The following is a 16,929-nucleotide window of genomic DNA, read 5'->3' on the forward strand; positions in this document are numbered from 1 at the left end:
TCTGGGTGACCGCTCCATCCTCAGGAGCTGCAGGGGGAAACAGAAGAGACAAGGAATCAAACTGAGCCGTCCTTTAATTCACATGTTATCTGTTTGAGCAGTCCCTGAACACAGCACAGACTGCAGAGTGTGTGTTCCTCTCTCACCTGCTGTTGCCTCCCCCTTTGATGCCGACAGACTGGTTGTTCTGGATGAGGTTGGACCTGTTCGAGATGATGAGAGGGGCTCCCGGCAGCTGGCCTGGTCTGATGGGCTTGGCTGGTGTGGACACAGAGGGATAACATGTGAAGTTTGATGATGTGCCCAGGGGGCAGTTAGCCTAGCTTAGCATAAAGACTGGAAACAGGGTCAAGCAGTTACCCAGTCCAAAAATGCACCTAAAGTTCACTGACTTAAAAAATCAGAGACTAAATTATTTTGTACTATTATCAGAATATTGACTTAGATATTACTGATTATTCTGCACATGCAAGATATCGTTCCACGTATGTTTGTATGTGTGTCGCCTACCTATCTGTGCAGAGGCTCTCCTTCCCATGTTTTTGGGCTTGACGGCGTCCTTAATGCGCTCCATCTCCTGCTCGTAGCGGTTACGGTCACGCGCCGCATTCTCTCTGGCCTCCTTCAGAGCGGTCTCCAGGGCTTTGACCCGCTCTGCAGTGGCCCGCAGGCGCTTCTCCATTTTAGGGATCTCGCCACGAAGGTCGGCGTTGTCCCGCAGCAGCTACAGAAGGCAAAAGAGAAAACTCAAAGAGTGAGAGGACACACACAGCGTGCCGTCTTTAGACACAAAAATCTGACGAAAGTCACTTCTGTGATTCATCCAGGGAGGAAGCACTGAGGCGACTGTGTGTTTCTACATGCTTTTACCTGCTTGTGCACTTTGCTGAGCTCTGTGAGGTTGTTCTCCAGGAAGCAGATCTTCTGTTTCTGTGCTGTGCTGCCTTCACTGTCCTCTGAGTCCATCTGAGCATTCTGCTCAAGCACAACACACACTGATCTCAATCCAGGTTTTACCATTCATTCACCAGCTTACCTGTATACAACTGCTTTGTTGCATTGAGTTCTTTCAACCCAGCATCTGCAACCAAAACTCCAGACTCCAAAGCATCCCATGTGTGGCTAAATGAGATGATAAGCAGCAGATTTCAGATGGGTATATCCCCGTGGCTCATTCTGCGCCTCCTCAGCCTGAGGGCTGGAGACGAGCACCACGCTGAGGGCCTGGGTCCCTAATTTACAGCTGCTACCTTTGAAGAATCACATGACCTACTTATCGTAGACGCTTTCTGTCATTAAAATTTCATCACGGTGCAAATTAAACGGAGTGCAGCCGCCGCATGAGCAAAATATGGATCTGTTTGTCTCACTGCAGGTAAACGCCGTCGTCGGGGACGCCAAGAGTTCATATGACATTTCACTAGATTGAGTCAATCACACACAAAACCAGATCTCAGGATGGTGATTGCAGTGAGAATGTACCATGAGCTACTTGAATAGTGTCAGGACCTTTACCTTTTTGAGTCTAGTGGACAGGTCTTGGACAAAAAGCCTCCTGAGGTTGTGGAGAGTCTGCAGCTCCCGGGCCTGCGTGAAGCCAAAGAATCCAAACTCAGAGAAAAACAACAGACATTACAGGGTTGGATCCTCCCAGTTACACCCAAATGCAGTCTAGGTTTTGAGGTACCTCCCTTGATACAAGCATAGTCCTTCCTCTATCGCCTATCATTTTAGAAAAAGCAATCATTCAGTTACCTGTCCTGCATACAGGTTTACACTAAGTGATCTAGTCACATAGAGTGGGTACAGATTTAAATGGACATGCCAGTAACTGACCACAGTCTCCTCCAGCCCCTTCAGGTCCTGTCTGGCCTGCTCCCGTCTGTCCTGCTGCACCCTGCACAACATAAGCTGGATGTTACTCAGCGCGTATGGTATAATGGGACAGGCTGCAGTGGACTGAACGCGGAGGCATTACGTGAGCTCCTGCAGCTGGCGGTTCTTCTCCTGGTCGGCAGCCTTGAGCTTCTCGTGCTCCACCCTCAGCCTCTCCTGCTCCAGCATGACCTTCTGGTTCAGACTACACAGACGTCAGTATCAGTATCAGCGCCGAACCATCAGTCACATTTAGAGAGAGAGGAGTGTGTGGTGGTGTTGCGTCTTACTCCTGCAGCTCTGTGATGAGCTTCTCCTTGGTGTCCAGCTCATCTCTCAGGCTGCTGATCTGCTTCTGATGGATCTCTCTGTGAGACTGGATCTGCTTCTCCACAGCATCCTGCAGACACACGAGCAAACAGCTGCAGTCACAACTTCCATCAGGACCAGGGACAGCTTATTGGTACAGTACCTTGACTTCAGCGGCAGATTGGACCTCATTCTGCGTCTCCATGGTGCTAACTTTGTCTGCAAGGAGGCAAACAATGGTTTTACAGCATAATTTTTTTGGGGGGGTGTATTCTTTTACATCATTCTGTCGGTAAGCCCTCAACAATCCAACGAAACAAAAACTCTGGTCTGGATAAAATGTGCTCTGGAGAAGGACATGAAAGGGTTAAGTCAGCTGCGCTCACCCTGGGCTTTGATCCTGACTATTTCCTCATTGAGAGAGTCCACATTTTCCTCCAGCTGTCTTTTCTTCTGCTCCACATTCTGGAGGGAGTCTGTCAGGGACTTGATCTTCGCTTCATACTGGAAATGAAAAAGACATGAGAGCGATTTGAAACTGTCACAAGTGACTAAAACTCGCGGCGGTTCTTTTTGAACCCAGAACAAACAGCACTGGACACGAAAAAAAAAACGCATTAAACTGCTGTTTGATGGATAAACACACGATCTGCCGCTCGAATTAACTGCCACATTTGTCACTATGGTGACAGTATCCATGACAGCGGAGGCAGCAGCGGCGAGCAGCAGTTACCTGGGAGATGCGGAGCTGGCAGGCGGTCAGCTCCACCTCCATCTCCTCCATCTTCTGGACACGCTCGGCCTGGGTGCTCTCCAGCTGTTTGCTGCGCTTCACCATCGTCTTCACCTCTGACTTCATCTTGCTGATGTAGAGACGGGCCACGGTGAACTCCTCATCAATGAGACCGCTGCTCTCTTGTTGCTGAGAGGAGAAGGAAATCAAGAGGCCTCAGGAGGCGCGCTTCATGTTTTGTCTCTGTCGTTATAGCCATAAGTGACAGGAAGTAACAGGCTTTTGTGTGTTTCTACCAGTTTTAACTGAAAACCGCTGACTGGCCATTACATCTGCATATACAGAGAGACCATCTAAGAAACTTCAAGGGAAACCACATGAGAGTAGTGGCAATTATGGCTACAGCTAACAATACTTCTCACTATTCTGTAAACTATAAGAAAATAGTGAAAATGCTCTAAGTCAGTGGTTCCCAACCTTTTTTCCTCCCCCCCTTGCCTGTGTCCGAGACAAGCCAGGCCCCCCAACCCCAACTCCTACCTGCATACATGCACTAAAAGAATAAAGTGATTAATTACAAACTTTTATGTGCAAAAAGTAAACAGCAGTTGTAGGTTTTTGTTCTTATTCAATTGGGTGTGTTAATGGGATTCTATAAATCTAATGTGCACAAATGTAATTTGGGTAACCTCACAACCACAGCGCAGATAAAATTGTGCGCACTCCCCTGTGATCTCTTCCACTCTCATGGGTGAGTGTAGCTCCAGCAAGGGTGAGGTTAACTTCCCACTTGGAACACACATTTACAAAGTAGCGGTGTTGTACAGTGTTTCCACAAGAGATGCTCGACCTATCGCTCCTGCTGAGGCATGCAGTTTAAAATAAGCTGCGAATCGACTAGAACTGAAACCTGTGCAGAATGAAACTGTTGTCAAACTGCTGTTGAACGCAGCTCTGTAAACACGTCAGTGCACTCACTTGAACTTGAAGTGTGTTCATAATAGCACTCCACAGCAGATGGCTTTGCTATTGGATAAAAGGATGCACTCACTCCATACTGGCATGATCCTATTTCTCCATAACTAGAACATTGATCCATTGGTAGATAGACGGACACTGATGGAGCACGAATGCTGAACGTTAGAGTGTGAAAACATATTTTTCACATTTCACTGACATTTTATAGCAGGCAAAATGATTAATCATGGAGCTGAAATCAATTAATTGATTCGTCAGTCAACAGAAAAATGCAATGCAAAAAAAAACAACACCTGCTTTAAGCGTCTTCTTTCTGAGAATTTACTGCCTTTGTTGGTTAATTATGCTAAAAATATGAACATATTTTGGGCTTTTGAACTGTTGGTTGGACAAAATAAGCAATTTAATGAAGATTCCTTGGACAAAAGATTGTAAAGGGGCATTTCCAACTTTTTCTGACACTTTGTAAAGGGAACTAAATGAAGTTAAGGCACTAAATGAACTCAATGACAAATTAAATGACAACAGAAATAATTGTTTGCTAAGGACACATATTAGAATATTTCTGAGTTTGAAACAGTACGCCATCACCACAACGGGTAACCTTAATGTCGTTGCTTCCCACGGCGATGCCTATCTCAGCCAGGTCTTTCAGCAATGATGACATCATCTCAGTGACCCTCTTCTTCTGGTGATTGGTCATCTCCTTCAGCTTCTGGAGTTCAGAGTCAATGGAAGCCAAGGAGCTCTGTTGGTGGATGAAAACATCAATAAATACACACCATGCTAGGTGATCATGTGTACTCTGTGCCATCACTTCAAGTGGCTTCAGATAAAAGTACCGATTTCTCATTCAGCTCCTCACTGAGAGCCTCAAACTCTCTTGCTTTGTCCTCGACTTCCTGACTCTTCTGGTCGTAGTTGACAGCCAGTTCCTCCAGGGCCTGCAGCACCTCCTTCACCTCCTCCTTGGAGGCTTCGTTCTCCGCCAGCAGCCGGTTTAGTTCTGTTTGCAGGATGTCGTGATCACGGCGGGAGGAGGATAAGAGCTACGGGTGAGGGTAGGGAGTGAAGATAAGACAGTGACGCTGAGTATAGGCAGGGGGTGAAAAACGAGTGAAGCCTGAAATTCATAACATGATCTAATAAATAGATTTCTGTCCAGCTAAAAACCCTCATGTGTTCAATCTGTAAGGATCCAGCGCCGCCTGCTGAGGGCAAGTTACAGTCTGACCTCTCCTGCAGGGCTACTAATGGTCTGCTATCAGCTGTCAGACTGGGTCTGTGCTAACAGGAACGGCTGGAGGGCTGAGAAACGATGGAGGGGAGTAGGGGAGGGAGGGCGGGGGAGAGGGCAGGGGAAGCTGTGTCACCTCCTCCTGGTCCAACATCTGTTGTTTCAGCTCCTCCACCAACTGAGACTGCTGGTTGATCTCTTCGTCCTGGAGGAAGGGAAGAGAAGAGAGGAAAAGAGAAATATTAAAATGTCACTCATTTATTTCCACTTTAACCACAGGCAATACTGAAGAGCAGCCAATCACGCCCTCTGCTGGCCAACAGAAATACTGCACGGAAGACAGACTGAGCTGTGGAAGCATCACGCTAGGTCAGAGTATGGACACTATAGAGCCAAATTGAGTTAATGCTGACAATATTAATTATCTATAAAAGTCAATTTTAACATTATTATATTATTTATATGATCTTAAGAATAATTTTTTACATTATTCATAATTCAGTAATAAATCTCTGACGATGTGTCTTTGGTAGCGACATTTTCCATGAACGTTCCCAGACTATTTTGATTTTGATTCATTTTTAGTCTTTAACCCAGGTTAGTGTAATATTCATGATGCTCACTGCAAAATGTTCAAACAATTGTGACACTAAATATAGCTACATGTAAGACTTTATGTGAGACAAATGGTGAAAATCTCTGGTACTCTACCATTAGCTATTGAAACAGGCAGGTTTAATGGTCTCCCATTATCATCCCAGTGAGAATAATTTATTTGTGATACATTTGTATCTGCATGTACTGGTCTCTACCATATAGCATACAGTCATATGTCACTTGAGAAGTCAGCGCATACACAGTGGATAAATGCATGTCATGTTCAGCATATTGACACATCACCATAATATATGAATGCTAAAGGGGCCCTGTGGAGTTTTCTTGTAAACAAACAGAAGTTCTGTTCTTAAGATCTATCAAACATGTTGAAAGCTTTTCCTTCCCCATAAAACATTTGCAAAGCTGTTTTTTTAATTACTTTAAATCCTGCATTGTTTACATCCAGGTTCACTAGTTTAAAGTCCATTTCTCTGCCCTTGCTGGCACACTGCTGCATAGCTTGGCTTGTTACTGCCACCTGCAGGTCAGCGGGAGAGTGTGAAACCATTAAGAGGAAAGTGTAAAATGTCATCAAAAAAAACAAAAACAAAAAAAAAAACAAACTGCTGCAAAGCACCACTACAGGTCAGAAACTCCACAGGTAACCATTAACATCGCTTTACTCCATAAATGTGATATTGTTGCGCCTGATTTATTCATGACACAGTCATATATCATTGTCATATCTAATATTTAAGGGGCTCTGTTACATATTAATGCATTACAGTGCTTGACATTTATGTCCAATTCAGACAGTTTCAAGTGGAATTTGTTGTCCCCTGACATAATTCTGATCTGACCAATTGGAAACTCCCGTGGGTCAATACACTGCAACAACCATGCTTGTTGTGTGCACACCATAAACAAGTACACTTCATCAAAGGTGTGAACAGTGAGTAAACCACATGGCGTGTAGTGGATCCTCCCTCACCTTGTCATCCATCTCTTTGTACAGCCTGGCCATCTCAGCCTCACACTTCTCTTTCTCTGCATCAGTGAGTTTGGCTCCGGGGAGGGTGCTGAGGGCAGGTTTGGTTGGTGTCTTATCATTGTTGAGCGCAGTGTCCAGCGCCTGGACCTCTGCCTTGGCCTTCTCTTTATCAAACTGTTCCTCTGCTGGCACACTCTCTCCTGCAGGGGGCAGCAGGGAGAGACATCAGTTCAGTCTCTGTGGGGGTTTGTGACACGTCCCCACCCTCCTGCGTTGCTCCCTCAAGCAAAGCTTTGTTTTCAGAAGAAGACTTGTGACGACTCTGGATTTCTCGTGTCTATAGTTAAGTGTTAGGCAGACATGATCATGCACATTTTCTGAGTGATCTTTATGACTTCACTAATATGAACACAAAGAGTTCTTTCTTCATTCGTGTCCTTTTCAAGCCCAAAATAGCACCAGTATGTGATTCAGCTCAAACTAAGACAAGGAGTTTTTCATCTCATCCAAACCATCACAAATCAATGGACTGATCATCCTTCATTTGCATGCACATATGGAAGATTGCCACACTATTAAATATCTATATGTCAGGACATAATTTGCTGCTTGTCAGTTCTTTGAAACTACAGCAGAGAAATAAGCTGGGCCAGGACACGAGCTGACAAATATCAAATCTATGTACTGAACAAGCCAAGCCAAATTATGCTCAAGCCACACCAAGCCGTAATGCAGCACAGAGGAGGGGTGTTATGGGACAGCGCAGTCCTCACCGCTCCTCCAGCGGTTGAGCTCGGTCTCCAGCCAGGTGACAGTGTTCTTCAGCGTCTTGTTCTTCTCCCTCTCTTTCTCCCACTTGCTCTTCCACTGCTCTGCGGTCAGCTCCACGTTCAGACACACTGTGTTCTTGACGGTTTTTGCCCTGGTGAGACAGCGAGGTGAGGAAACGGCAGCGCGTCACCAGTCACGCCACTTGCAGACTGGTTTCACCGCGAGGCCGACTGACTTTAACTGTCGCCGCTGCGATGGAAATGTCAAGTGTGACCTGCATTATAGGAGCATCTGTACTTTTAGAGTGTGGAATCATGTTTATGGGTGATAACAGGCTCTGTGAAAACACAAACGGCCTGTTAGATATGCTAGACTGTTCAGCGCAGATACAAACCTTATTAAGTGGACTGTGATGGGATGCATTTACATTAACTGCAGTGTCTTTGTCAGAGCTATTATGAAAGTCTGTGTTTCCACTATTAGTCACATTTATTTATGGCTTCTGTTGACTCAGTTTTTAGCACCGCAGTGATCCAGAGCCTTGTGTCAGCTTACATAAAAATGATTCCCATGATTTTCATGCACTGTGGTACACAGATTTTATCAGCATCTGTGTGTGTGTGTACCTCTGTCCAAACTGCAGCGTGGTCCTCGTCTCAGCGTCATTGAAAGAGGAGGGTGAGCAGCAGATGACCATGGTGGTCCGACAGTTCCCTCCCAGGGAGTCCTGCAGGATCCTGGTCATCTTACTGTCTCTGTATGGTACGTAGGTCTGACAGAGGACACAAATTAGAATCCACACAGAGCTCCTACAGCCTTGAATATTTCCACACTTCTCCTCAGTTGGAATCCTGATCCTAAACTTTGAATCCCATTCTCTCTCTTAAACACACTAACTAACAGCAACTATGACAGGAGCACAGGACCGTCTCACCGAGCCCTCCGCCAGAGCCGCGATGACAATTCCCAGCGAAGACAGGGATTTGTTGATCATCTTGGCTTCATCCAGCACTGTGCCCTCCGCTCCAGTTTTACCCACCTTTGAAACGCACAAACACAGCAGAGCTCTCACAATGACACTGGAGCCAGACTGTGTGATTAGACACACTGACTGCTCTGCACAACTAACATGCTTAGATTACTCCCGACAGTCAAAAAGTAACAAAGATGATGGCGATTCGTAATGATCATTGAATAACAACAGGAAACAAAAGGAGATTATTAAAAGAAGAATGGAAGCTTTGTGCTATCCTTGGCTTGTTAACACCTCGTACTGATTACTGTAGTAATCATCAATCTCCCCCTGCTGAGGGAGGCAGGCGCACGTCATTAAAGTTTCATTACATAAATTGAGTCAGTACAGGCAAGTAAACTGTGCCTTCAGGAGCAGCGACATGAGAGCAAAGGGCTGTCCACATCTGGACTCCTTCCAACATCTGGTCCCCAACTGCTCTCTAATCATTTCACTTGTTCAGGTCTGAGCTTTGCAGATGCAGAAACTGGGAAGCTACAGAGTCAAAGAGAGAGAGAGAGAGAGAGAGAGAGAGAGAGAGAGAGACATACTTTCTCACTCCCGGCCAGATCGACGAGGTAGAGCTTGCCGGTGAGTTTATGTCCAGTCTGACTGTTTTCCTGCTTGATGTTGATGAGGAAGATGCTGTGACTCCTGGAACTGTGCTCGTTCATGTCTGACACACACACACACACACACACACACACACACACACACACACACACACACACACACACACACACACACACACAATGAGCATTACTGTGCATAACTGAGACCTGAAAACTTTATCTTTTTACAACATGGGGAGAATGCTGCCATTGCAGTAAGAATGGCTGTTTTAAACAGAATTCAAGCATTTACTAGAAATGTACAAAGAATAAGGCACTAGAATCAAACAAGCTGATTTGCATGTGAAACCAGCTGAAACACTCACTTTTCACTTGTTTCAACTAAATCAGAGATTAGGAACTGAATTACACACATGTGCTACATGATGATGATGCTTGCAGTGTTGAAAGGGATCGTTGTTAAGGAATAGTGCTGATGACTGTCTAATATGACACAGATGTGGATGCACTGATGCCTCACATGCAGCATGTGAGCATGTAACATATGGCCTTAAAGTGACACACACATGCAGATCAGTCAACTGGTCGTGGTACTGAGCTGCTAAAACAGGTGAACAGTGTCTTCTGCTTCTCCAGGGGAGTTTTGTCAAGTCTGAGAAGATAACCCTGCCGATGTCACAGTGATGTCATCAGGGTGATCTCAGCGTGGGCTTGGACACAAATTCATGACAGCAAGTGTTATAAACTGGAGGTGTGGTATTTGAGAGACTTGAGCGTTTACCAGGCAGGGAGGGCCTAGTAAAAGTGTCTATCCAGCTGCATTATGGGAAATGTAGGATTCAGTGTTTTTGCAGCTTGTCCAATCAATTGACACATTAATGGTGCAGTGAGCAGACTTAGTGGTAATTAGCCGACTTGAGTGTCTTCTTTTGAGTTACTGAATTCCTGGTTTCCTTTTATTATGTTTATGCTGGGGGGGGGGGGCAAAAATAATCAAGATCTGGACTTGAGCAGAGGATTAGCAGAGCAGAGACATTGTCTAGTGCCTCCAGCTGAGTATTTTCTGGTGCAAGAACACATAGTTCCCAGAGCCCAGTTAGTTGGGTCATTTATTTTATTGGTGAAAGAACAAACACTTTGTTGTTTGATAAATGTCGAAACCAAGAACCATAAGCTTATGTTCTTTTGCAATAAAGACAGGGCTGACTGATGTTCAATGACCAGTTTAATGACAAGTGTCGAGGATTAGAAGTACTTAGTGTGTATTATGAGACATGCCTATTTTCACTCCGCTGTTCTTTCTCATTTGGTTGTGTGGGGAGCACAGACACAGTGTCTTGGCCGATGGGAGTCTCGCTGCAGTCAGGAGACCCAGTGAGGTTGAACCCATGAGCGGCAGCCACACTGAAGGCATTCAGTGTGTGAACTCACTTGTGACAGCCACGCTTCGGTTGTTTTTGCCATCCTCTATGGCGTCCATGACCTCGGTGGGACTGCACACGAAACGCTCGGTACACCCCTGGGGAGTACGCATGGAATCACAAGGAAACGCTATGTTCAACAGGCCCGCAGCAGGTTGGCTTTACAGAGGGACAATTATGAGCTGAGGACACCATGACATACTCTCTTCCGTCTGATTACTTCATTTTCTCAGTTTTTAATACCTCTCTTCATTCCTCCATCTAATTATATCAAACTTATAGTTGAGAACAATGTCACGTCTAACATCATCTCCTCCTGCAGATCACAGTTGTGCCTTTTTTTTTTGTATTATATTCTCCAGCTGTAGCTCATGCATTACATCTGGCTGGGACAAACTTGTGACTGACTGCTGACTTAATTAGAAACAATCAAATGTTGCACTAAAATAACATTTCTGAACATGAAAACAAAGCCCCGTGCGTCTCACCTTGACATACGGCACTCTGTTTTTGTCCTCGTGCACAGAGAGGTTGGTCTTTGTTACTGTGGAGGAGAAAGACAGTCAATGTCATACCTGAATGAGTCACCACGAGTGATGAATGATAACGATAAGACACAGACGTACCATCCAACAAGTCCCTGATTTTGTCCAAATAGACTTCAAAATATGAAACCTGCAAAGCCAAAGCTTCCATTGAGACCTCACCAACGTTACGACGTGTGCAGAACTTTCTGACATTTAAAAGCACCTGAGCCGCCGGCTGTGACGTTAACGTACTTTGATATGAAACTCCAGGTTCTGATCCATGGAATAAATGTAGTTGAAGATATCTTGAACAATTCGGGGAATGACTCCCATCATATCTGGGTCATGGAGTTTCCCCTTTAGGAGATAACAAAAAAAAGAAAGAGCATAAACAAGACAGGATTTTTAGCATTTCTGTCAGTGGAAAAATGGCTAATATTCTACATTACCTCCATAGTGTGTGTTTTGCCGGATGACGTCTGCCCATAGGCAAATATTGTGCCATTGTAGCCCTCCAGAACATCTGTACATGTCAAGACAAATAAAAACCAGGGTTTTAGTGTGTCAGACACTGACAGCCATCTTTACTCTCATGTACATCTTACCTCTGACAATCTTCTGAGCCACAGCGTTGTAGAACTGCACCTGGGTTGTATTGGACTGGAACACGCGGTCAAAGTAGTACGGTTTCCCCTGTGGAGAAGAGGCGGCAGTGTGTGTGAATGAGTGATGAATGTATATGTGTACATACATCATGCAAGTTCTACTTGATTGCTAATACACATCTGACTGTGAGGATGAAGTGCAGGCCAGGCGGTGCGCTTTGTATTTTATCATTGAAAGACTTACTGACATGCTGTGACCTGCTGATTTTCTTTTATAAAACGAATCAAACAGACATTTCAGCTTGTTACAATCAAGCTAACATGCTTTTAGATTCTCAGTCAGTGTTACTGTATCTCAGCTGCAAAGCAAAGGGTGGCTACTTTGAAGGATTTAAAATCATATTTTATGTTTTAGTAAGTGGTGGAAGAAGCATTCAGATCCTGTACTTCACACCATGAAAATACTCCACTAAAAATAAAAGGCCTGCATTCAAAACCTTACTTAAGTAAATGTATATAAGTAGTATTAGCATAATTTACTTAAAGTATCTTCAAATTGTGCCATTTTAATGAAACTTTTTGAAAGCAATACTTCAAAATGAACAAAAAAATGTGCTGATGGAATCATGTCTGCTGACTCAGAAGCAGCTGGTGACTCAATGTTTGAACATCAATAGAAGGAAGCTGGTGTAACACCTTGAGATGGAGAGGCTCCACCAGGATGGCCACGCTGTTCAGCACCCTGAAGGGCTGCCCAGGAGACAGGAGATACATGAGGACTCCAACCAGCTGATACAGCCCTACCAGCCATGACAGCTGAAGCTACTGCAAATGAGAATGATGGCCAGACTAAAAACAATCAACCCAATCAGCCTGCTTGTGGATGTAAATACAGTCTTCCACAATATCTCAGATGTCACCATGAAAGACAGGCCTTGGTTCAACAAGTACAAGTGCCAACAAAGGCTCATGGCTCTGGCCACCAGGCTGAGGAGAAGCACTAGAAAACCAGAAGCCAAAACAGTAACTGGACTGTTCCTCAAAGAAGCACCCAAAGCTCCAAGCTGCAGATTAACAAAGAAGCTACACCAGACCCACCCAGAGCAGAGACCAAGCAATACTGGAAGGATATATGGGAGATGGAGGTGTCACACAATGTCATTCACCAGTGGCTGGGCATGAGAGCAGACTGCAGCAATATCCCAGAACAAGAAGCAGTTACCCTCACAATGGCAATCCAACAATGAGTGTCAAGCATGAACTGCACCGCAGTCTGACATGATTCACACTTAACGCCTGCCTGCTGACACAGATGAACCAGCTGCTAACATCAGGGTCTTTGAATGGCAAACACATGGGTGAACAATACTGATCACAAGGGTAACACCCTCCAACTCCAGGCCGAATGCCTGATTCTCCACAACATGGAAGACTCTATCAGGCATCATAGCAGAGCTGTCAGTGCTGTCTAAGATGCAGTGCTACAGTACAGCCACTTTTCCACAAGAAACTATAAATTATCAGTTGGCCTATGACTGAGATATGGTGACTGAGAAAGCCAAAACCTTACCCGCTGGCTTTTTCACTCTTTCATTCATTCAGTCTTCCAGTCACAAGGCTGTGCTGTGCCACTTTGGAACATATCTGTTTCACTATGTGAGACTCAACTTCCATCAGCTTTGCTTTTTATCCTAAACTCAAGCCTAAACTGTGTTTTGTAAGCGTCACCTATGCTTACTGCAAGCATAACATGCTACATGTTAGCACGCTAGCATTTCTGTTCTAACACATTAGCATGCAAAGGTTAGCATTAAGTACTGGTAAGGCTGCTGAAGCGCAGGTGACGCTGAAACAGTAGATGGAATTAAGATGAAACGAACAGTTTTAAGCTTGACTGATTAAAGTCAAGACTGATCCAGGTTGAGAAAAGTCTGACAAAGTACAGCTGACACTGACAAACTGTCACTGAGGCGTACATTGTCTTCTTCTTTCGGAAGAAGTCTGTGCGTAAAAGCGCAAAAGACATCCAGGTGACCTTGGTTACGCATGGTTTTATCAACCCCCTGGAAAACCTGGTACATATGGGCCATACCTCCCTGAATTCACAAACCTACTGAAGGACAATACCATTGGAGCAAAACATTGCAGCAAGCGAGAAGAAGACGAGAAAGGAGACGTTTGTGCCGTAACTCGCTACTTCTGCACAAAACGTTCTTTTTACAGCTCAAGTGACTCCACCTGATTCGGAAGATGTGTTGAACCTTACTCTTAAATATGTTTGTTTTTTGTGACTCCAAAGAGTCACAAAAAAACAGAACTGAGAGCAACATCTATCCGCGTCATAATCATAACAGTTAAGACTTATGCATACATTTTTGTTATTGGGAATGTGACTTTCACTGACTGCAGAGTGTTTGCTGAGTTCAGCTGATCCCAGAACTGTCCGGAGCTACACACTCACCGCAATCGACACACAGTCGTCTCCCTGAAACTTCGGGATGTACTTGTCTCCGCGGGCCACCTCCGAGCTGTTCAGCGGCCTGAAACGGCACACCACCTTGATACAGGTCTCCGCCGCGTCCGCCATCTCCGCCGCTGTGGATGGATGGAGCGCTCCGTCTTCCCGTTACAGTGTGACAGCTGCAGAACCTGAACCAGCAGGTGGGCTCTCACAGAGCTGAGCAGGAGGCTGTGTTAATGTAGTCCTCGAATATTCCCGCTGGACTATTAACGGAGGTGCACCTGAAGCTGCATCAAGACGTTCAGCTTTTTAAAGCGAGGCAGAATCAACAAGATGAGGTAGAACTTGAGAAGAAAGAAGGTTGCAAGACGTTCACTTTGATGCTCAGAATGAATAAAAATCCAGCAGTGTCAGGGCGGGACTAGAGGGTGGTCATATGAACAGAGCAGGCAGACAGGCCTTCAGGATCTGAGAAACAACAGTTTATTGAACACTGAGTGTCTCTTTGCTTGTGGTGTTCATGGCCATCAGAGGCCAGGAGCAGCTGGAGATTTAAGAGCTGGTTTAATTGGAACTGATTTTAGTTTTCCTTCTTGTCATGGTTGCTCTTTTTCATGGGAAGGGTCAAGTGTTCATCAGTGCAGTGCTCCATTACACTGTAAATCAGATAGTGGTAATGCTTCTTCATTGCATTTCATTATATCCACTTGTTCTTGCAAAATGTTTCACTGTGCATGAATCGATGTACCTGTAAGTTTTACCTGACGCTTGTGCTACGATATCTGGCCATTGACAGCAACCTGCACACTGTATTTCAGTACTTGCCTTGTACACTCACTTTGTGTCGCTGTCTGTCTGTCTGGGCACCTTTTCAAACAACCAGCAGAAGCTGTCAGGTCATGAAATCAGGACGCACGCTTCATCAGAGAATGAATGTGTTGAATGCAGGCTCGGGGTGTTTTTGAGGTTGGGCTGTGGTGTGTGTATTGGCCCTGCTGAGCATGGCTGGACAGCTGTACAATCAGCTGCTTTGAAAGGAAAATTACACATTTGGTCAAATTGCATGAAACTGCTGAAAAAAGCCAGAGCTAAAAATGTCCACAGCTACACTTAAAAGAATGAGCTGAGAGGAGGCTGATGAGGCTGTTACTCATCACTGAGGAGGGGGCCAAGAAGCCTCTTGTTCTGTTTGTGGCGCCACCATGTGGGCTGTGAATAACTGCTAAGAGCAGCATTCATTAAACCTCTGCACCAGAGTGGTTTAGTCTGCATTTCAGACATTCCAGATTCTCACAAATGAGCGCATGCATTAGTGTTGTGGCTGGTTGAAGTGGAGCTGCATTTAATACAGCATAATGCACTGTTATATACTTTAGATCAGTTGGTCCATCCTATAGGGGTCGAGCCCTTCCAAAGAGCCATGATATAAATCTGAGATGATTAAAGGGTGCAGTCATTTTTTTTTTTCCTTTAATGTTTACATTTTTGTGAAATTTTGATGCTCTTTGGACCTTGAACAGGCACTAAAATGAAACCATCTGGGAAGTTTGGAGGGGAAATGTCTATGCTAACAACTACACCTCTAAATCATGACAAGGGGCCCCAACTAGACACTACTTTTTTTTATTTAAAGGGTCACAGGCCAAAGTCATTTGGAACTGCTGGTTGAATCTTTGACAATGTACTACTGTAGTTTTTACTCACTGAACTATACTTAGTGACTTTCCACCACTGGTGAAATGGTTAAAAGCTCCAGAACAGCCACTGAAACTGGCCATGAGGCAACATTGTTTTGTGAACTGCTTTTTCTGACAGCATGAGTCAGCTTCTTGAAACTCAGTTACAGGCACCATGATGAGGTGAATCAACATCAAATCTGGTTTCTGGATGAAGGTCAGAACAAGCACAGCTGAAGAGATGGGAAGTTAGAAAAGTCACGGATGTATTCTTAAGCTGCCCGCTTGGTGTCTCTAAATGGCAACAGGCAGATATATCAGATTTATATGTCTAAAAACACCAAGAGCAATCATTAGATAAAAGCAAGTGTAACCCCTCTTTATCGACATAGATGGATTGAAGAAATCACGCAGCAACTTATTGGTCAGGTTCACAGCATTTACTTCTCCACACACAGCTGCCAAACAAACACAGAAATGTGGTTGGTGGTGGTGGAAAACGTACTGTACAGCTCCAGCCCCATCATTGAGAACATCAGCAAGGTAAGGGGCGAGCTGACGATCTCAGATCTCTATAATTACCACCACCGCCAAATGGGGCGCTGTTTTCAAACAAATAAGGAGAGCCTTGCATATATACAGATATAGGATATAAGTATTTACTATATCTATTTCCTTAACAAATAAAATAACAAAATAACTTAATAGAAAATTAAAGGAACAGTGAGTGAACATATTAATGAATTTTGGCGAACTTCACTAATCTATAATAACCCTGTTACACAAGGTTCCCTCAGTGTATCTGTATGTTATTTTCTTGTATTCTGTTCTAATATCCTACACTTAATGCAATGGCAAACATGGATCTTTATTGGTTTATGAAATACCTGATTCTAAAATGACAGAGAATGTGTGTTTTCTTTGTGCTGGCTACAGAATAATGAACTCATTGGAGGATCCATTCTTCCTCACTGTCACATCCCTTACGATCACTGTCCCCACTGTTGTTGAAAGTAAGTGTTACAGCAAAGATACAATGATGTAAATATATTTGAGATTATGTTCCCACCACAAAATACAACATTATACTTAATTAATCAGGAGCATCATCAAGTAATACAATGTGTAAAAATGGAAATATTCCTAAAGGGAAGGGTTGGAGTG

At 44.4% G+C, this 16,929-nt stretch overlaps 1 protein-coding gene across 1 annotated transcript; it reads right to left on the reverse strand.

The window, feature by feature from the left end:
* Window positions 1-142: 142 nt before the first annotated feature.
* Window positions 143-14,215, reverse strand: LOC139346766 (kinesin-1 heavy chain-like). Its single transcript, XM_070986035.1, has 25 exons — window positions 14,090-14,215; window positions 11,629-11,716; window positions 11,473-11,546; window positions 11,276-11,380; window positions 11,123-11,171; window positions 10,985-11,040; window positions 10,507-10,594; window positions 9,055-9,179; window positions 8,426-8,530; window positions 8,118-8,263; window positions 7,494-7,642; window positions 6,721-6,920; window positions 5,269-5,337; window positions 4,738-4,944; window positions 4,500-4,643; window positions 2,918-3,106; window positions 2,571-2,688; window positions 2,348-2,403; window positions 2,166-2,275; window positions 1,979-2,080; window positions 1,837-1,897; window positions 1,516-1,587; window positions 871-975; window positions 511-724; window positions 143-258 (listed from the first exon to the last, which is right to left on the reverse strand). Exons 1-25 carry the CDS (start codon window positions 14,213-14,215, stop codon window positions 143-145), a joined length of 2,874 nt encoding a protein of 957 aa, XP_070842136.1.
* Window positions 14,216-16,929: the final 2,714 nt, after the last annotated feature.

This window comes from Chaetodon trifascialis, chromosome 18, assembly GCF_039877785.1.
Source record: "Chaetodon trifascialis isolate fChaTrf1 chromosome 18, fChaTrf1.hap1, whole genome shotgun sequence".
Taxonomy (NCBI): domain Eukaryota; kingdom Metazoa; phylum Chordata; class Actinopteri; order Chaetodontiformes; family Chaetodontidae; genus Chaetodon; species Chaetodon trifascialis.

What these genes read in the sequence shown, in the direction of transcription:
- LOC139346766 (XM_070986035.1), bottom strand. Translation starts at nt 14,215, where the DNA reads ATGGCGGACGCGGCGGAGACCTGTATCAAGGTGGTGTGCCGTTTCAGG. An exon ending in AATCAGGGACTTGTTGGATG is followed by an intron (nt 11,041 to 11,122) that starts GTACGTCTGTGT and finishes TCTCCTCCACAG; the next exon opens with TAACAAAGACCAACCTCTCT. An exon ending in TGTCCACTAGACTCAAAAAG is followed by an intron (nt 976 to 1,515) that starts GTAAAGGTCCTG and finishes GTGCTTGAGCAG; the next exon opens with AATGCTCAGATGGACTCAGA.